At 40.1% G+C, this 21,203-nt stretch overlaps 1 protein-coding gene across 1 annotated transcript; it reads left to right on the top strand.

Annotated features, from left to right (window-relative positions):
• The first annotated feature begins 425 nt into the window (after positions 1 to 425).
• fscn1a (fascin actin-bundling protein 1a) lies at positions 426 to 19,997 on the top strand. Its single transcript, XM_077618708.1, has 5 exons — positions 426 to 1,460; positions 12,819 to 12,975; positions 15,091 to 15,212; positions 16,364 to 16,531; positions 18,266 to 19,997. The coding sequence occupies exons 1-5, from the start codon at positions 620 to 622 to the stop codon at positions 18,472 to 18,474; spliced, it is 1,497 nt and encodes a 498-aa protein (XP_077474834.1). The 5' UTR covers positions 426 to 619; the 3' UTR covers positions 18,475 to 19,997.
• The last annotated feature ends 1,206 nt before the right edge of the window (positions 19,998 to 21,203 follow it).

The following is a 21,203-nucleotide window of genomic DNA, read 5'->3' as shown; positions in this document are numbered from 1 at the left end:
GGAGAAAACCCACGCAGGCCCAGAGAGAACATGAAAACTCCACACAGGAGGATTCGAACCCAGGACCCCGGAACTGTGGAGCCGAAGCGCCAATCACTCCCTCTCCGGGCCCTTCATTTCATATTTCCACTTTGTAATTTATCAGTGCTGCATACCTAAAGAAAGAAACGCAGTCAGTAGTATTAAGGTTGGCTAAGCAATGCACCATATCTATGGGTTGTCCAAAGTAAAAAGACATTATGAAACCAGCATTGTTTCACTTCTAGGAGCTTTATTAAATATCACATCAGATGGGGGCAAAATGAGCTACTTCTAAAAATGCAGTATGAATGCAAACTGCAAATTTCTGGCAAGTTGCGGTTATCCAAGTACCACAGGGGGCGTGGTCTTGTGGTGACGTCAGTGATGCTTATATAGACTGCAGCTGTGGCGGCGTGCTTGCGCTGATGAGGCAGGCAGAGGACCGGGTACGCGCGTTCACGGACACACTCCTCAAACAAAGAGAAGCACGCGAGGCACACTAGCAGAGCAAGTAGAGCATCCCACCCTTTAGTAGAAAGGCAGACAGGAACCCCCCATCAAATTCCCTCTGAGTCAGAAGCGGTCTGAAGCCACCACCATGACAACTAACGGCGCTACCAATGGAAGCAGCGACATGCTGCAGATCCAATTCGGTCTCATCAACTGCGGCAACAAATATCTCACCGCCGAGACTTTCGGCTTCAAAATCAACGCCTCGGCCTCGAGCATGAAGAAGAAGCAGATTTGGACCCTGGAGCAGAGCGGCGACGACTCCAGCGGTAACGTGTTCCTCCTCAAATCACATCTGGGCCGATACATTGGCACCGACAAGGACGGCAACGTGACCGGAGACAGCGAGACTCCAGGCCCCGAGTGCCGCTTCGTCATCACGGCGCACGACGACGGCCGCTGGTCGCTGCAGTCCGAACCTTTCGGCCGCTACCTGGGCGGAACCGAGGACCGGATCATTTGCTTCGCCCAGACCGCCTCCGTGGCGGAAAAATGGAGCGTGCACATCGCTATGCACCCGCAGGTGAACATCTTCAGCCTGACGCGTAAACGCTATGCGCACCTGAGCTCCAAGGTGGACGAGATCGCCATCGACAGGGACATCCCGTGGGGTGTGGACTCCACCATCACGCTGGTGTTCCGAGACCAGCGCTACCACCTGCAGACCTCCGACAACCGCTTCCTGGGGAACGACGGCTCGCTGGTGGCCACCACGGACAAGACCACCGGCTACACGCTGGAGTTTCGCTCCGGCAAGGTGGCCTTCAGGGACTGCGGAGGCAAGTACCTGGCGCCATCCGGGCCCTCCGGCACCATGAAGTCCGGCAAGAGTGCCCGTGTGGGCAAGGACGAGCTCTTCCAGCTGGAGCAGAGCCATCCGCAGGTGGTCCTCACCGCAGCCAACGAGAGGAACGTCTCCACCCGCCAAGGTGTGTTCTGCTTCTGTTTGCGCTTCTGTCGGAGATGCGTACTGCGATGGCATGTTTGACTTTCCCATCCCCCAATATACACTCTCACACAATGGTTTGACCATCTTTGCCATTCGCATGCCATCACACGAGTGCACATATTTGGCACACACTTCCCAATACACTTGGGTGGAAAAAGCCATTAATTCAACCACTGAGCTAAATTAAATTGTCATGTGCTCATACATAGTGAAACAATCAATGGCAACAAAGAGCAGGAAGCCAAAGAAAACTCGGGTCAGATTTTCAATTTGAAAGTTTTATCATCCCTCACCTCATCTCATTTTCTGAACCGCTCCATCCTCGGGGGGTGCTGGAGCCAATCCCAGCTGTCTCCGGGCCAGAGTCGGTGGCCAGCCGATCGCAGGGCACCATGCACACTCACATCCATACCTAGGGGCAATTTAGAGTGTCCAGTCAGCCTACCATGCATGTTTTTTGGAATGTGGGAGGAAACCGGAGTACCCGCAGGAAACCCACGCAGGTGGACATGCAAACTCCACACAGGTGGATGTGACCTGGATTTGAACCAGGACCCTAAAAATAAAAATATATATAATTAACACTGTCTGCCATTGGCATGGTTAGATGTCCCTGGAAGGACTGCCTGAATGTTCATATTTCAGTGCCTTTGACGACATCAGACGTCCAATCCACTTTGACTGGGAATAAACATTCATTCATTTGGCCTTCCCAGTCCAAATGAAGTGGGTGTCTGCCGCCGTCAATGGCAGCCAATCTGTTAAACACTGAAATATTAGTGGCGCAGTATATAATCATATTTTATCACACTTCAAATGGATATGTATAATTGAGGATACGCAGCAGTATCAAACAATCTTGCTTGTCAAAAATGGAAAAGAAATCTTGAGACTGCAAAACTGATGGCAAGGGTCCATTTCTGGAGGCGGGGGTTGATTAAGCATGTGGTTATCCAATTCTTAGGGACCATTACAGTGGAAAGACCCCAACAAAGGCAACCTCTAAGCTTGCTTGTCTACGTTCAGATGTGCCACCATTCACATGTAAACAAGGTCCCAGTGGCAATACCTGTGTTTGATTTGAACATTAAAGGCCCAGTAACTAATCCTTGACAATTTTAACAGACTTTGGACGATGTTACATGTTAAACTCAGCTCAGTTTTTGTTTCTGTGCTTACCTTTAGATCAAGCAACCTTTTTATATTAACATTGTGTAAATTGTTGCATTGAACAAATATTTCAACCATATGGCCTTTGGTGAATGAAACTCACCAGTATAATCCTCTTTTAAAACCTGTTATTGATCCTTCAGGCGCCAAACTGACACAATATTAGCCACCTCAGGGTAGATTAGCGTGTAATGTTTGTGCTTTCCCAATACACTAGCCGGAAGACAAAAGCTTACCTCCTCCTTTCTTTTCTTCTCCATTAAATCGCTTGCATAATTTTGTTTGGTATTCACCTCCCCCACCCTCTTCAAGCCATTATCCCTCTCTGCTGTGCATCAAAGGGCAATATCAGTAACAAGTACTGTTGTCATGATATCAAAATTTTCAATTATTGGTGTTATTGATGATTTTTTTTAAATGTTAACACTTTTCTCCATTTGTAGTCATTATTTTTTATCTCCCTAAAAAAGTAAATTTAACAGGTAGTGTCCCAAAATGAACTGGAAGTAACTGGGAATCCTGCAAATTGTTACAAGGCGAATTTAAAAACCAACAAACTGTCCCTGAATTAACTGCAAGTGACCTGGAAATGGTCCAAAATCACCTGGAAATAATCAATGAACAGAAATGGCCCAGAAATGCCCTAAACGCAATAGGAAATAATCCAAGATGTACAGAAAGTAACCCGGAATCTCCCAAAATGTACCAGAAGTGCATCGCATGTACACTAAAATGCATTGCCAGCCATTGACAACAATAGAAATTGAAATCATTTAAACTGGGATAACATGGAGGGGCGAATTCATTCATTCGAAATTCAAAGCAATTCAAAATGAATTGACGTGTAGCGCCATCCAAGGCAGCCACAATGAGTTAACAAAGAAAATACAAAATACCCTTATCAAGATCGATGCAAAATCGAATGGACCCAATGGCAACCAATTTCTAGTGACCTGTCGTGGTGAGAAAACGAATAACTGTGCATCAGTACTATTGTAATGAAATACATTTTATCAATACTTTTCACAACTCTAGTACCAAGACCTGCTCTAATGAACACACCAATCGCAGTGTTTACAATATGGAGAAAACTTTAAACTCTGTGGACAAGGGGTTAGCACCCCCACCTTGCAGTTCTAAGGAGAGTTCAATCCCCAATGGTAGTTGACCTTGTGTATTGTGCATTTTTCTACCTGCGCCTGTGTGGGTTTTCCCTGGCTTCTCTCACATCCCCCAAAAATGCATGCTAATCTGGTTGAATCGAATTAGCCATTAGGTGTGTGAGAAATTATTTCTCTCATTGTTCCCTACAATTAGCAATTCAGGGTGTTCAGCCAGTTCAGGTTTCCCCCATTGCCCATAATTGGCAGAACCAAGCATTTGGCCATTAAATCAACTAGAAAATAATTAGCGCTGACTTAATAGCTCTGTAAAATGTCTTAAATCTATTTTGAGTGCGTGGTCAGATGAATGCACTGCTGAGGATTCGGTGCTCCCTTGTGGTTTGTCTTCCTCTTTTCCGAAGAGATCCTTTTCTTTTTGGCCCCTATCTCTCCGTGACAGTCTGAGCCCATGTGTTCCATCTCGCTGCTGTGTTTACTTATCAATGGATCATTTATCCCCTTTTCTCTCCGTCACCACTTTGTCTGAATTACACAAAATGGAGGCCGAAAACTGCTTTGTGCGCAAAGTAAATGGCGGCGGTCTTTGTCACTCGAGTGCTGATGGTAGAAACCTGAAAATTCCTTCTAATGTTCCACTTTGGTACGTCTTAGGATCTTGTCTTTTAATGATGATACCAAAAGGAAGACAGTGTTCACAACGCCACTTGGAGAGATCATTTTGAAGCATATTTTAACTGCAGAAATAAATGGGTTCCAGATGTTTCTGGACTTACAGCTGCTCCTGCAATTCTCTGTAGCGGACCCGAGCCAACATGGCGGTTCAAGAGGCCTGTCTAGCATTAAGCGGAAGCTAGCGGTATGATGTCAGTCCTAAATGCTGCTTACCGTTATCTACTATTGTCACAACACTAAAATTTTCAACTTACGATACTTAAAAAAATAAAATAAAATTTCTTTAATGAACTCTTAATCATAGTCCTCTAGTCATGTGGTTGTTAAACTATATTGAAACTATTTAAATTATCCCTGGTAGACGTCCAATGACTGGCATTTAAACTCTCTCTTTAATTGGATGGGATTGTGAATGCCATCAATTGGAGCCGAGTTAAGTAGGACAATCCAAAATATCCTCCCAAGCGTCCTGCAAAATCAAATGTACCTGATGACAGCAAATTTCTTGTGAGTTTTGCTACTTTTGCACTCAAATATAGGATATAACATTTCAATATCAATACATTTGACAAGCTTACTGGTATCAAGATGGATCTTTTATTTGAATGCTTTATTTGGTATATATATCCCAGGAAAAAAAAAATCTGTACAAATAAACAAAATGGCAATGTAAAAATCTGACAAAACTTAAAATAACAATAGTCAAGACAATAATAATTACATATTTCACTCTGTAGGCCCAAAAATGAGTTGGAAAAAGCAGAAGCATAATTGAAAAGGTTTTTTTTGACCACCTTAATAAACTTGAGAGCAAAAATACATTTGAACCAGGATTTTTTTGGATAGTTATTTGTCGGAGGTGCCAAAGTCCAATTGGTATCTTGATGCCAGTTTCCATTAGGAATGAGTTTTTTTGAAAGTTTCTTTTAGTTTGATAACATGATGTATGACAGATGATATATTGCCGAAAACATTGCAATACAGTATTCAAACACTGAAATGTTCAACCAACCAACCCACCCGTACAAGGTTTTTCCAAAACAGTGAACCGATTTCATGACTCGTTGCTTCAATTCTTTAGCTTAGTGTTGGAACGAGACAGTGGCCATTTGAAAGGACTTTTCTTGGACTCGTGACACTGTTTGGGTGTGCTTTTCCAGGACAACTGCATATGAATGAGAAGCACCATTCTATCAGAACAAACGCTAACTTAGTTTGGGAAGCACTGCTTTAGAATAATCTCCTAACCGAGCAAACCGCGCAACATATTACTTTACATAATCCAATGCTATGATGAAATTTACCAAGCTTTTGTGGGAATAAGTCAACCCAACTCTCTACTGGTTCAAGCTTGTTCTGAGTGTATGAATGTATAACAGCAGCCCATTGGTTTCCCCTAATTAGTGCATGTAGCGTTCCTAATTGCTATGAAACTACCTTCTAGTTATTTAGTTCACTCAGTGTCTTTCATTCTTGCTGAAGCGATGGTCCCTAATTCCCAAAGACAATTTACCGACTAGAACACTACATTGTGACTATGCTAGCTTTCAACTCAATGGCCTATTTAAGTGGTATGACTGAAGGCATAGGGCAATTAAGACCATTTCCTGTCTGATGCCATGTCTTTTATCTGCTTTTACATTGACGTTTTTACCTTTTATATGAGGGATGTCATGCATTTTATTGTGCTCCGCTTTTCTCCCTATACTTAGTATATTTTCAACTCGAGTGCGATATTCCGTGCCATTTTTGAGAACATTAAATATGAGCTCCTCAGGGTTTCTCTATTGGTGGTTGGGAATTTATGATGGGAGGGGGGGTGCCGTAAAATCAACCGTAAATGATCCAAAATGAGCAGAAAGTGATACTATAATGCCAGAAAATGCTAGTGCAAAAGCAAATAACTGTGTATCCAGAAAATAATCAAGTCTTACATCTGGACACATTTCAGTATTTATACATTGGTACTCTTGAGAATCCCTATTGTGACAGAAGTGACTTGAGTCACTTGAGTTTCTAAGAAAACTGTCTGGACAATACATTAATATTTGTTTGGTGGTATATCCTTATTACTATTTGGGTTTAAAGAGGGGTCAAAAGTGGCCTGTTACTTTGTGAGTAACACTTGATGTCCTCAATTGATGTTGTCCAGAAGGACAGTCCTTCCGGTTTTGCATGCAACAAGATCCTAACACTGCCATAATTCATCATTTAACATGGTTTTATTGCAGCAGCCAGCTCGCATTGTGCTTCATTTTTTTCTTCATCTCGTGACATGTCTACTTTTGTTGCTCACAAATCCAAGTCTCGGATCACATCAGGTTGTCTTTACTGTCAATCTTTCTGTTTTTGCCAAATGTGTCTGACACCAGTTCTGTGTCCTTCACCTCCCCCGGCTGGCAGGAAATGAAACATGACACACATGATGTCCTGCGCACACACCAAGAGGAAAAAAGGGCATGTGATTGCTGTTATCATTTGGTTGTGTTCACTCGCTGCTGCAGAACTTGTAAACTGATATATTTAACTTTCACTGAAATTGACCTCAGACTAATTATTTGGTTCTTTTAATCGTTCTGCTGTGAAGTTAGGCCTAGCATGAACATTAGTTCATTCGGTGTAAGACCTCGCACTTCAGATGGATTGGACATGTATCGCTCCCAATGGCAGCCAATAAGAAAAAGACAATTTATGACAATTAATGGGGCTAGTGGTGCACGATATGAATATAAATCACCAAAACAAAACTATCAACATTTTTACATGGCCATTGTCAATATCGCTATAAACAGACCTGTCCTTGCAATGAAAATTTAGGCCAGCAGCTGAATTGGAATTTTTTTATTAACATTTAAAATTTTGAAATAGATCTGTTCCAGAATTTGTCCTGTCTTGCTACATTTTGGGATTCTGTATCCCATAGTAGGGCCTTAATTGGGTCACACCGTGTTCCTATCTCTTAGCTGTACAATATGACTATATATTTCCAAAAATGATATGAAATGTTCTCAACATTTTAACCCCATCAACAAACTGGTTTCTCCAATGCATATTTTGGGCATGGATGACACCCAGTTTGCTACATCTTTGCTACAGTTTCACTACATTTTTGTACCCCATTGTTGTATTGCCAATCAACCTATGTGTCCCTATATCCACTCGCTAATTAATTAATTGTCTCCCCACGCCAACTGTAGGTTCGTATTAAATTCAAAATAATTGAAATTAGCAACACATAACCGATGGAGACAACACAATTTGTGCCAATATATTATGTTTAAATAGTCAAAACCATTGGTACAAATATGAAGTAATTATATTTTTGAGCTAAAATATTTAAGCTACTATACTGTTCATGATAGTTTTGGGTTCCAGCACTACTACTACCAATACATTTGTTTGTGGCAGGTCATTTTAGTGTCAATCCCAAAATAGTGAAATGAAGCCGTAATAATTGTTTTTTTTTAGCAAATAATTGCACATGTAAAGCTTTGGCATATGGTATGAAATGGTCCATATTGTGATAGATTTGAGAGAATCCGCATTATTGAGGCTATCGGCGTGTGTAGGCAGAAAGAGAGAACCTCCGTGAAATGTATTTCATTATAGGTTTGCCTTCCTGTGTGCATCTGCCCTTCACACTCAGCATGAGTGAAAAATCAATTTCATTGTGACCTTACCATTTAATACAGGAAAGGTGTGAGTATCTATGTAGTGCGGGTGTGTTTCCCGCAGCTAAGGCAGGGCTGGTTGGATTGACCGTCCATCTGAATCTGAACAAAGGCTGACAATCTGGTGTTTCCCCGTTTGTGCCCCAGCTGCCCGCCTCTTCAGTCGGTTCTGCTGAACAATAGCAGACACACACGCCTACATACGCACACACACCAGCAATTGAACTGGGTACAACTGCATCACAAGAGACTGCTGGTGCTGGCCCACTTTAATTCGTTCAATGCCATTGACTGTGATAGACATCAAGATCATGATCGCTGCCAGGCCTTCCGGTAAAAATAGATTTGATGTCAACAATGAGTTGTGGTTGGGTGGAATTTTGTATGTGTGCTTACCTTTTAGTGGTGTGCAAATCTGCTCCAGTTTCCCTGCGAAAATGCATTAAAAAATTGCATCCACTTATCTGGATTACACACACACGCACACTTTAATGGTATTTCTAGTTCATGGCTTTGTTGCTATCGACGTCATAATGTTTTGTCTATTTCATGTGTTGTGTATTTGTCTTGTGATGTAAGCACTTTTCAAGGCTTTTAGAAATGTGTGTTTGAAGAGACAATGTCCTCTGATCCAAACAGGGTCTCACTTCAGTGTAGGGTCACAATAGTAAAAATTTTGTTGTAGAAAAATTGTGTTGTTTTGGTTAACTTTATTTGATGGACAATTGAGATATAGTTGAATGCATCTGTAAGAGTTTAGTTTCAAGTCAAATATTTTTGCTTGCAACAAACTTGCAGGTCTGTTAAGTGGAAAATGTTCCAATCTGTTTCTTTGAGTGGACTTCGAATGAGCTCAGTCTTCAATGTGACTCTTGCATCGACTATAGGTAGCTGCAAAGTAGTGCTGTACGATATGACATCTTAACATTATAATTAGACCTCCTCCGGCAAGTCACTTTTTGGCCAGCACATGGCACCTAGTCTGCTATGACTTTGCTATAGTGATAATATTCCATGTAACATACTTGTACTGCCAATTGACCTCAATATATCTCCACTCAAATACTTAGCCAGTTGCCCCTTCTCTTCCCAACGACCATATGTGAGTAATCCATGGATAACATTCATTCATTCATTTTCTGAACTGCTTATCCTCACAAGGGTCGTGGGGGGTGCTGGAGCCTATCCCAGGAGAGGCGGGGGACACCCTGAATCGGTGACCAGCTGATTGCAGGGCACAGGAGACGGACAACCATGCACACTCACACCCATACCTAGGGGCAATTTAGAGTGTCCACTCAGCCTACCATTTATGTTTTTGGAATGTGGGAGGAAACTGGACTACCTGGAGAAAACCCACACAGGCACAGAGAGAACATGCGAACTCCACTTAAGTAGACCCACCTGGTTTTGAACCCAGGACCCCAGGGCTGTTAGGCCGACTGACACTTTTGTGTTCACACAAGTCTTAACATCATTAAAAGTTGAAGCTCGCGAAATCAAACAACTTCTGGTTCATGTAATGTAAAAAAATAAGGAACAAAATGACAAATTTCATATTACAAATTTTCTCTTGTAAATTAGAATTTTAATCTTGTTAAATTAGAATGCAAGACTTAATTCACATAATATAATGACTTTTCTCTCAGAATATTACAGTGTATGACTTCTTGGCAGATCATTTCCTGCAGCACACTAGTTGGGAAACACGAAAATAAACTATCTAAAAAAGAATCGTGATAGTGTGATTTTATCTTGGAAAAATAAAAAAATAATTGTGATATGATCTTTTTGTCATATCGCCCACCCTACTTCCTTGTTACATCTGGGTACTTGCAGGTCACCTACTGTTGAATTGGGGTCACTTCTAGTACAATTGGAGTAATTCCAGGGTCATTTCTTGTACAATTTGGATAATTTCCTGTTGATTTTAGGGTATTTATGGGTGACCTCCTGTACTTTTTTTTTGCTCCCTGTTAATTTTGGGGCAATTCAATGATTTTTTTATTTATTGACAAAAATAATGAACACAAATGGGCAACCTTATCGAGTATGGATAGAGTTAAAACTTTTAATAATATGAAAATACTAAAGGCCAGTACAGTAAAAGATACAATGTATAATTTGAAGCATATCTCTTTTGGACTTGAAGCTTCAAATCCTTCATCATTGTACCAAACACAACTTGCATATCAAATTCCAGAAGAGCTAAGTTTATGTTATCAAACATTCACATGGCGCCGGGTTGCCCTACAAATTTATGGCATACAATCACTTGTTTCCCACCTTTGTTCCTAAAGGCAGCAAAAATTGCCAAAAATGTCAGAAAAACCTTTACACAAAAGAACGTGATTATCTGTTGATTCTGGTGAATAAAACTTCAAATCTAACTACAATAACCCAAATGCTAGATTTGCCTCTGCCTCCTAAAATATGGAACCCATTTTAAAAGTAAACAATCACTGCTTGAATTTTGTTTTGTAGAAGGCGAGGAATAAAAGAGTGCATGTCAATCAAATTTCTTGTTCGTTGCACCCTCCAAAAAGTAAATAAAATTCCAAAACTCGAGCCCTCTGCAGGCATATTAAGTTTCCGTAGAAATACAGGCGTACATACTACATGCACACAAGCGCGTGCACACACAGGCAATTGAGAGGAAAAACACAAGACCTTAATAGAAACCACATGCTCGGAATACTGCAACTAGCATGGCTTGAAAGAAGAAAAGAGGGATAAGGAATTGGAGTCGAATTCCACGTTTTAGTCAAGACATCTTATCCTTGCAGTTTTTGTTCAGCCCATCACTTTATTAGCACAGTAGCAAAAGACAATTCTTTATAGGAACAGGTCAGGAGAGTGTGTTTAAACCATCTTTTGACACTACAAAGCACAAGGTTTGTGATTTGTTGAGTACAAATTGCGACGCTTTGATTAAAAAGCTACGCTACTGCACACTTTCTACTTTGATGGAGATTAGTTTGAAGAGTAGGGGAGGCAAGGCGAGAAGATAAAGGCAAATCTTTGACCGTGATTTAAAGCAACCGCATTGCAGCGGCTTCATCACAAGATAAAAACAAAAAGGCAACAAACAATAAAAAATAAAGAGCAGCCAAGGCTTTTCTAGCTTGATATAATTGGTATTGATAGATATACTATTTATATAATATATATATTTACATTTTTATTCATACTATTTATATTATATCTACTATATCAACTATATACTGTGCAACATTTTAGAATTTACCTTGCCAGGACGTGACTTTTTGTATTTTTATATTACTTGTTTTTTTACTGTAATGTACTTTGTGGAGTAGCACCACCAATTTCATTATACACAGCTGTGTATGATGACAATAAAGGCTTTTGATTTTGATTGATTTGATACTACTTTCAGCAAAATTGCCATTTAATTTTAAGCTCATCTGACTGCCAGTTGGTAATGTGACTGAATTCCCAATAATTGTTTAAAGCTATTTACCACCTATATCCTCCCCAAACTGCATCAATGATTCCTAGTTAAATGTTCTTTATCTACTATAAACTAAGCCGTAGAGCGAATTGCATATGCCAAAAGTGAATGAAACATGAATTTGGGTTGCAGCTATTATACTACTTTGCAATAGTGGTCTTGCGATAAGGAAGGGGGGTTGGGGTCTATCACAATATGGACCATTTTTACATTAATAACTACAGGCCGAGTGGTTAGCGTGTCATCTTCACAGGTAGGTCCTCACTGGGTGGAGTTTGCATGACCTCCACAGGCTTGCGTGGGTTTTCTCTGGGTAGGCTGGTTTCCTCCCACATCCCAAAAGCATGCAGGGCAGGCTGGTTGAACACTCTAAATTGCCCCTAGGTTTAGGTGTGAGCACGATTGAACCCAATCGTAGGGCTTTTATTTTAATTATTGTCAAACTTAATGCCTTAAGCTTTTCTCTTTTTAAGGAGACACCTCAATATGACAAATAAGTCACTGACTTTCAGCCTGTATAATCGTATCCAAATACAACATTTCAGTGTCCATACTTTTAACATTCTGAGTGTCATAAAAGGGCAAAAAAAATCCCAAGTACTATGTTTGGTTTTCAAGGAAAAACGGAGTAGGAGGTTTCTGGTCATAAACAGTGAAAGGTCACCTGTACAATGCAGTCATTGTTTTTCAGCTATATTTTGCACTAGCTAGTGGAATGTTCCGTTTCAATGTAGCAAATGGCGGGTTTCTAAAAACACAAGAAACATGAAAAAATGAGCCCAAAGCATCTAAGAGTGTGAAAAAGATCACATGATTACATTTACTTACTTAAATACCCATGTTTCTCTGTATACATTTCCACAACAGGCCAATACATTCTATGTTTCCATTTCAATCCGGACCCCTGGCTAATGCTCAACTATGACCTCATAATACACAATAGCATGTATTGTGCTCTATGAACTGCGTGTCTATGTATGTGTGTACAGTTGTGTATAGTATCTGCTAGACTGACATTGTTTACTTCTCTGTAGCTCATTGTGAGACTGATGTGATGTTAATGAGGTCAGAAACTGTGTGTGTGTGTGCGAGCGCTTTCTTCTATCCTTTGCTAATCCAAATGGTCTGTTGCTCATTTAGGATGTCTGATCTACTTGACAGACTAGATGATTTGCATTTATGCATCTGGATTCTCTCCCCTTAACCGTATATACCATATTCGTCCCCAGGTATGGACCTGTCAGCCAATCAGGATGAGGAAGGCGACCAAGAGGTCTTCCAAGTGGAGATCTGCCGCGAGAACAGGAAGTGTGCATTCCGCACCGCCGCTGGGAAATACTGGACGCTCACTGCCAACGGAGGCCTGCAGTGCACCGCCTCCACAAAGTAAGTGTCCCGCCTTAGTTAAGTTGCCATCACACCTATCAGTATAAATTCATTATTTGTTTTTTGCATGATCATAAGTCACCAGAAATTTAGTTGACATGAGAATTTCATGACAATGTACTACTCTTGAGTGTAATGGAGGATATTTTGGAATTTCGCTTGTTAACTATTGGCTGCCATTGATGGTGCCAGACATCCAATCCTTTTGAAGTGGGAGGGTCAAATGGACGAATGTTCCAGTAAACATTTTAGGTCTTGTCCTTGTTCATTTTGGGTAATTGAAGCCCTGGAATAATGATTTCAATTGTTACTTCGCCCCTCAGTCAAAATGAATTGGACTTTTAGCACCCAAAATGAGCATTCACAGCCAGTCAATCTGGTTTAAAAGAATTATAAGTCTATTGTCGTCAATGGCAGGCGATGTGTTAATTCTGGGTCATTTCCTTGTTAATTTTAAGGATTGTGGGCCATTTCCAGTACATTTTGTATAATTTCCTGTTTCTCTTGAGTTTTAAGTCACTTCCTCATGGTTTTAGGTTTGGAGCATTCCTGGCTAATTTCCCGCACATTTTGGGTTAAAAGGGTTAGTTTATGTATTTAAAAAAAAAAGAAATAATGATGGTATCCAAAAATTCAATATCGTATCGCGTTGAATGGTTTTGAATCCTGGCGAGTGTATTTTGTAGTTTTAAGTTTTCCTGGTTGTATGAAATACTTGGGATGTGGGTGCAGGGCTCAACCCATTGGCATGGTGACCGGAACTTACTGAATGCATTAATGTGCAGCCTCAATTTCTGCAAAGTGATTTTCTCTCATGCTTAGTCAAGTGTTTGCTCTCAGCCTGTGACCCTAATCCCCTGTGTCTTTTGGGGTTCTAGATTGTCACCATTGATTGGATTGCATTAAAAACAATCCGTGAATCAAAATCACCCTGAATCAGGGGGCATAGTGCTAAGACTGCTGTCAAATATAAAGAACTGTAGTCTAAGTAGTACACTAAAATGCCTGTATGTGATAACCGGATCTTTCAAAAGTTGCCACTGTGCCTTATACTTATAATACCATGTGCCTTTATGTATGGATCAATATTGGTTAATCAATATATGAAATTCCCTTTAGCACAGCTGCATCAAGTTGATGTATAACAGAACTCCTCCTACTACTACTACCATTGCATCTTATAATCCGGTTTGTTTATATATGGAACACATTTTAAGAGTCAATTTATTGAAGGTGCACACTTGTGCGGAAAATACTTTTATAATATTTTGTGAGATCAGGTTATCGTGAGCCTTTCATCGCAAATCGTATCAGGCGTTCTCACCCTAAGTTCTCTTTATGTGTATGGTTGTCAACTCGGCTTACGTTCTGTGTAGATTGTGAAAGGGGGGAATAAAATCAATAGTAGGGCACAAAAGGATAATTTTCTTTCAAATTATGTTTGAGAAATATGGATATTTGTGTTTTCTGCCAGTGTTTTCATTCAAATTTCAGCATATTTGTTCATATGTACGTACTTGGAATGCCTCGATAATTATTGATGGACAAGAAAAGTCAGATTGTTTCAGTAAAGAGTAGTAGCATTTTTCTAAAACACTGCCTGTACTGTTAGTTAAAGTTTTATGATGGCAATTAAATGTTCCAGTTTGACTGAAAGGAGTCCTTCTACAAATTATTTCTTAGGTTTGCAGTTACAAAAATAAAGCCTTCCAGAACAGTTTGACTCCAGAGGTCAACTGACCTTAATCACTTATCTCAAATGCGTCAGCTCGTGATAAGAACCTCATTTTCCCGCATTCCATCACTGCTCACTGGGTGTTCGGTTCTTTCAACACCTTAAAATCACATTTAATTTCCTTACTTGCTTTGAAAGTTCAGAAGCAAACGCAACTCGAGATTGCAATAAAGTACAGGTATGCTATGTATATGTGAAATCTACACCAAAATGGATGATGTTGGGTTAAGATTTGTAAAAAATGGTTAAGACTTTTAAATCCAGCAGTTTCTCATTTCAAGCAGTTCTGTAACAGCTGAGTTTATTTACACTTGCCACTTCAATGTGTGCGCATCCTACCTTCCTCATTTCACCCGGCTTTTGAATTTGTCTGTCTGCAGGTCAGCTAATTGCTACTTTGACATCGAGTGGCGTGGGAAGAGGCTGACTCTGCGCGCCGCCAACGGAAAATATGTCGCCGCCAAGAAAAACGGCCAGCTAGCAGCCACCATCGAATCTGCTGGTAAATACTGTTGTAAAAAGTATTGATACTAAAATATTGTGTCCGGATATGATATTACATTGCAAAAGTATATTCTGTTGTTTATTTTTTGGCACAGGTCACCAAAAAATTGTTGCCATGGGGTAAATTTGATTTAGCGCACCTTTTGACGGCAATGAAGGGTATTTATACATTTTCGGTGTTAACTCATTGGCTGCCATTGAGGGTGCTAGACGTCCAATTCTTTTTGACTGCCAGTGGCCATGATTCATTAATTTGAACTCGAGAAGAAAATAGTTGTCAGATAAATAAAGCGTTTCAACATGCACATGTTGTCGCAGTCCCGAAATAAACGCTGCCTGGAATATTGAATGCCAGATGTGTCAAAGTGTTTGATATTGCAGCAACGTTGGCTATTATTAGAAGCGGTTTCTTCACATTGGAGATTTTATGCTTGAATGGCTAAGATCAGAACTGTGCCATAAATATATTCCTGGGACGTAATTTAGGGTTGTCAAAAGTATTGATACAGGGGGGAGAAAAAATATATACATATAGATATCATCTCTCTATGTATATTTATATATAGATGTAGATATATCTATATATAATATTTATTAAAAGGTATTGATGGATTTATTTGGATGTTTCTAATTAACTCTGGGTGCCATTGACAACGTCATTCATTTTGACTGGGAGAGTTAGTCCCTCCCTCCCAGTCAATGAATTGGACGTCTAGCACCGTCAATGGCACTGATAGCTGAGCATTTCCAGTTAATCCTCCCGCCTTAAATCAGTTAAATGTCTTTTGTGTTAAAAGTCTGGCAATAATTTTAATTGTTACTGTTGGTTTTAAGATGCATATTAGTCACTTCCGGTAAGTTTTTTTCCCCCATGTATTTTCTGTTCATTTTAATCAGTTTTTGGGTCATTTCTTGCTAATTTGATGGAATTGTTATTAATTTTTAATTTGGGGTGGGGGGGTGGATAGGGGGCCAACAATGGAAAAAGACAAGAGTACATGAAAATAAGGCATATTTATTTTTAAAAATGGTTTTGATTTTAAAGTTTTTTTTTTCTTTGTGCTATAGTAGAATATTTTAATATTGTGAAAACGGTACCAACTTGTTCTCCTGCATAAAAAAAAGATAAACAAGCATTTAACCTTTTAGGAGAGTCCGAGGAGTTCCTCATGAAGCTGATCAACCGCCCCATCATTGTGCTGCGTGGCGAGCACGGCTTCATCGGCTGCAGGAAGGTGACCGGAACCCTGGACTCCAATCGTTCCTCCTACGATTACTTCACCCTGGAATTCAGAGATGGTGCCTACAGCCTCCAAGGTCAGTGAGGGTTACGTTGACACCCATACATGCATACTGAACAAAACTGTAACATACCCATGCTGGCAGAGACGCATTGTCGTCAGACCACTTGCAGGCATGAGACGGATTAAGTCTTTTGTTCCTCAAGCTTGTTGTGGATTGACAAGACAGAGGGATTTGATTTGCTAAATTATCTCCACCAGAGGTGGAGGATTTTTGCTTTGTTGGTAGGATTATGCAAAAATGCTGTCATTTATTGGGGGAGAGAGGCTGAGAATATAGAATAATTTAATCTACTTTATGGTGTGTTCAGACCGGCTGCGTTTCCCTACAAAGTCAATGAAATCATGCTTGGAAGTGAGAAAGGCATCGGGCGTAATGCAACATCGCTGATTTTAAGCAAATTTTCGCACCATTTCACGTCACACGTTTCAGTGATGTTGAGGAAGCAGCCAATCAAATATTTTTTCCTTTTCTCTTTTTTTCTCGCCTTCCTTAACATCCAATCAAGTCTAAACAAGGAGACAGGAAAAAAATGAGAGAATAGTCAAATATTAAAGGATTCAAGGCGCAATCTTCTTAGAATGAAGTCTTTTTGTAATATTATGAGAGAAGAGTAATGAAATTAATATATCAGGATGAAAATTGAAATATGATTAGTCATTTTGTTGCTTATTTTTACTCTTTAACAGAGTCACGAGAGTGGGCAAACATTCAAAATCAATCAATCAAAAGCCTTTATTGTCATCATACACAGCTGCATATAACGAAATGTGGTGCTACTCCACAGTGCGTTTTTCCCAGTAAAAACAAGAGTAATATAAAAAGTCAAGTCCAGGCAAGGTAAATTCTAAAATATTGCACAATCTAAGATGTTAGACCTTAAATCCTTTCAACAACAAAAAAATTAAAGCAAGTAACTAGTTTTGGTAATTGGAGTTATCCCATATTTATCATGTACAGTAATCCCTCGAATACCGCGGTTAATATAGACCAGACATGACCGCGATAATCTAAAAATCGCAAAGTAGGGTCACCCCTATTGTAGCTTTTTTTTTTCCAGTCCTGAGTCCTAGTAGCAAGAGTGGCTTCCGCTTACGAGTTTCAGCATGGATGTTCACATTTTTATGAACTTAAAATAAATAAATTTAAATGATCGCGGAAAAAAATCGCGACGTAATGAAGACGTGATAATCGAGGGATTACAATACTACCACCTTTTAAATCGGACTGTTTAAGCTACTATCACTTTTTTTGTTTTAGTTGAGTGGAAGCTGCCATTTTGATTCATCTTCTCGTTATGAATTAGGACAAGGGTGTCAGACTCTGGTTGGTTCACGGGCCGCTTTAACGTCAACTGGATTTTTAGATGTAATATTTAGTTTTTTTAAATAAATGGATTAAAGCCCTGAATATTCAGTTTTTTATAGATCTTAAACAATGGTTATTTGAGCTTTTTTATATATATATATTTTTTTAGATTTTACAAATTGATTAAAAACACAGAAAAAAAGATTAAAAAATTACAATTATTGATTTAAAAGGGGGAAAATCAGGAAATGTAATATACATCTATACTCTTCATTTTAATTTGATCCTAAAACAGAAAGTCGGCACTCATAATTTACTTTCCCGGGCCACACAAAATAATGCGGAGGGCCAGATTTGGCCCCCGGGCCGCCACTTTGACACGTGTGAATTAGAAGCTTGTGTGCATATTTTGATGATCTTGCCCGATCCTCATTGTTGCAGACTCCACCGGCAAGTATTGGATGATCGGGAACGAGCAGGCGGTGATTAGCAGCAGCGACGCGCCCGTCGACTTCCTCTTCGAGTTTTGCGACTACAACAAGCTTGCGATCCGCCACGCCGGCGACGGCAAATATCTCCGCGGCGACCACGCTGGCGTGCTGAAGGCCAACGCGGATGACCTGGAGACCGCCACGCAGTGGGAGTATTAAGGGGGTGGGGCAGTCAGTCGCCGCGAAACGGCACCCACCCGGCCAAATGTCTACTCATCCCCCCACCCGTCCGTCCTCATATACGACGTCTTGTATGACTTTATATCGTGAACTGCACAGAAAAAAAGAGGAAGAATGAAATTGGAAAAGGAAGGTAATTCCGCCTCCATGTCCTTCCTTTCTTATCCCTTCCTTTCCTAGCTGCCCACCTCTGTTGCCATAGTTACCACGGGGCTGTGCACACTTTCTCTTGCTCCTACTCTGGTTTGCTGCTCCCCAATCATTGCTCATTCCTTCCTTGCCTTGGAACCGACCGATCTTTCTACTTGTCTGTTGTATATTGATGTTCTTCTACCCAACCCCCTCTGGAAAATAGATCTGCGTTCAAAAACCAAAGGTCTGCTATACAGTCTCAAGTAGAAACAGATTTGTTAGTCTGGAAACTTCCATCAAAGCCAGACCGGATATATTACGTGTTTTTCCGGGCCTGTCGATTGATGTACGGCCTACACCTTAATATGAAATGTTCCCTTGTGAACTATCATCCTGTGTTGTCCTCAAGCTGTGTTCCCATTGGCCAGTGGGGAGTCTGATTGTTCGGGTCCAAACAGGATGTAGGAAATAAATGTCCCTCTTTATTGTCCCCCGGATCAGTTGAAAAAGAATAGCAAAACACTGAATGCATCTCACCGATAATAACGCAACTGGAACGCAACATTTTGGGCTTGGAGGGATGTATATGTTAAAGTCAAAGGCACAGACATTATCATGGCTATAGAAGGGAAGCCCCGAAATGAATGTGAAAGCTGCTTTATAGATCAGATGAGCACAACACGAGTGTAAACATATTAACTGGATTCAACCATTGCGTTGTCTCGCACAAAAAACGATAGAACTGGACGGTGGTGCTACTAATGTGTGTGCTGATATTATAGATTTAGATCTTTTTCCCCTTCTAGCCAAACCCAGTGAAGCATCTCATCCTTCACAAAGCACTCGAGAGTCTCGTCATCAACCAGATCTGCTGCTCGCGTTCTTTTTTTGATTCAACTTTGACCCGTGTCACACCTGCCTTTTTTAATAACTCACTAGGTGCCGCTGAGTGACAAACGTCCAATCCAATTTGAAGTGGAAGGGTGGCAGCGAAAGTACGTTTGTTCATTCCTTCCGAATTTAAATGGATTGGATGTCTACTAGTGAATAACTAACTTTCCCCCCCTACTTTCTTTTAAGTAAAGATTTACACAAAACAAATGGTGCACTTATCTTCAAAGATGTCTCCATGGTAACCAAGGCTAAGACAAACGGATGTGAAATGGCAAATATGTGGTAATGACTGTGCCTTACGCTTATGTTTTGGGCAGTAGGAAATTAGATGGGTTAAAAAAAAGTCCACATTTTTGCTTTGTATAACTGGAACTTCCTTTTGTATAATTTTTTGTATAATTTGTTTGATATTGTGGATTCATCTCGTGCCATTGGTTCACCTGAAATACAACAGCCAATAAAACTGGGATTTGGAACTGTGTTTGTGCTTTGTTAATATCAGAGTAAAACAGTATACATGCACGCACACATTTTAAAATGAAGTTTAATCCCAAACAGTCCCAAAATCTATTTTGGATTGATGGAAGAATGAAACCTATGCATGTTTTTTTTTACTTTGCTAGACGTCCAATTCACTTGTAAGGGCGGATGAATATAGCCTTTCCAAGTCAAAATGAATTGGATGTCTAGCACAGTCAATGGCACTGAAAATGACCATTGTTGTGACACCATTAAAAATTAATTTAAAAAAAATACATATTGATCAGTGGTGGACCGTCAGGATCTGAAAGGCCTTCTCTGCTGGCGTAAAAATATATCGGAATCACAGGCTGATGTAAATTAAATTTTGTCCATGACTACATATCATTTTTAAGCATTTAATCAATAACATTTCAGCCATTAGTTTTGCAAAGGTCAGAAATCACATCAATAAAACTGTTGCTTTAACCAATCAGATTTCGAATTGGCGACATCAACACCCTCTTGCAGGCGTAGGGATACGTAATCGCTTTCCCAAACTACAATTGGCTAGTGATAGAGTGGACTAGTCAGTGCTACCAAACTATCTGTAGCGAGCTGCACAAGTAAATACAGACGCTCCCCTACTTACGAACGCAATTGGTTCCGAGCGATTGTTCATAAGTTGAATTTGTTTGTAAGTTGATTCAGTGCTATATTTTGTATTATAATTTATGTTTAAGGCCGATATAAGTATATTGAAGGTTTATATAAGTGCATTTGTATGTTTAAGGCTTGTATAAGTAACACGCATTGGTTTGTACTGAAAAAAAAAACATTTAATAAAATGGAGAGAATATGTACAGTACTGTAGAGAGAGAGAGAGATTTATGTATTAGAAACTGGCCAAAAGAAGCGACCTAATGACGATTGCACAGTTTTCTTCTTTTTTTCATCATAAATGATGCGGTAGCACTGTATGGCATCATTCAATTGATTTGCAAACTTTGTGCAACGTTCAATATTTGGGTCCTGCTGCTCGATCTTTCTGTTTATAAATGGTACTGACGGTCGAACGATTCAATGCCCGTGAAACGCTCACCACTCTCACGCGCATCAAGCTTCGTTATTATTGCCACTCGTTTCAAATGAAATGGCTTGCCTCTTCCTTGCAACTCCCTCAATAGAAGCCTTTAGCTTTTTACCAAACATATTCAATATTG

This window comes from Stigmatopora argus, chromosome 14 (genome assembly GCF_051989625.1).
Source record: "Stigmatopora argus isolate UIUO_Sarg chromosome 14, RoL_Sarg_1.0, whole genome shotgun sequence".
Lineage (NCBI taxonomy): Eukaryota > Metazoa > Chordata > Actinopteri > Syngnathiformes > Syngnathidae > Stigmatopora > Stigmatopora argus.
The sequence above is the reverse complement of the archived record's forward strand: the minus strand, read 5'-3'. Positions and strand labels throughout refer to the sequence as shown.

Excerpts from the sequence above, each read along its gene's own strand:
- fscn1a (XM_077618708.1), top strand. The coding sequence starts at position 620 with ATGACAACTAACGGCGCTACCAATGGAAGCAGCGACATGCTGCAGATC. Across the intron at positions 15,213-16,363 it reads AGCCACCATCGAATCTGCTG|GAGAGTCCGAGGAGTTCCTC; the intron begins GTAAATACTGTT and ends TTAACCTTTTAG. Across the intron at positions 16,532-18,265 it reads TGGTGCCTACAGCCTCCAAG|ACTCCACCGGCAAGTATTGG; the intron begins GTCAGTGAGGGT and ends TCATTGTTGCAG.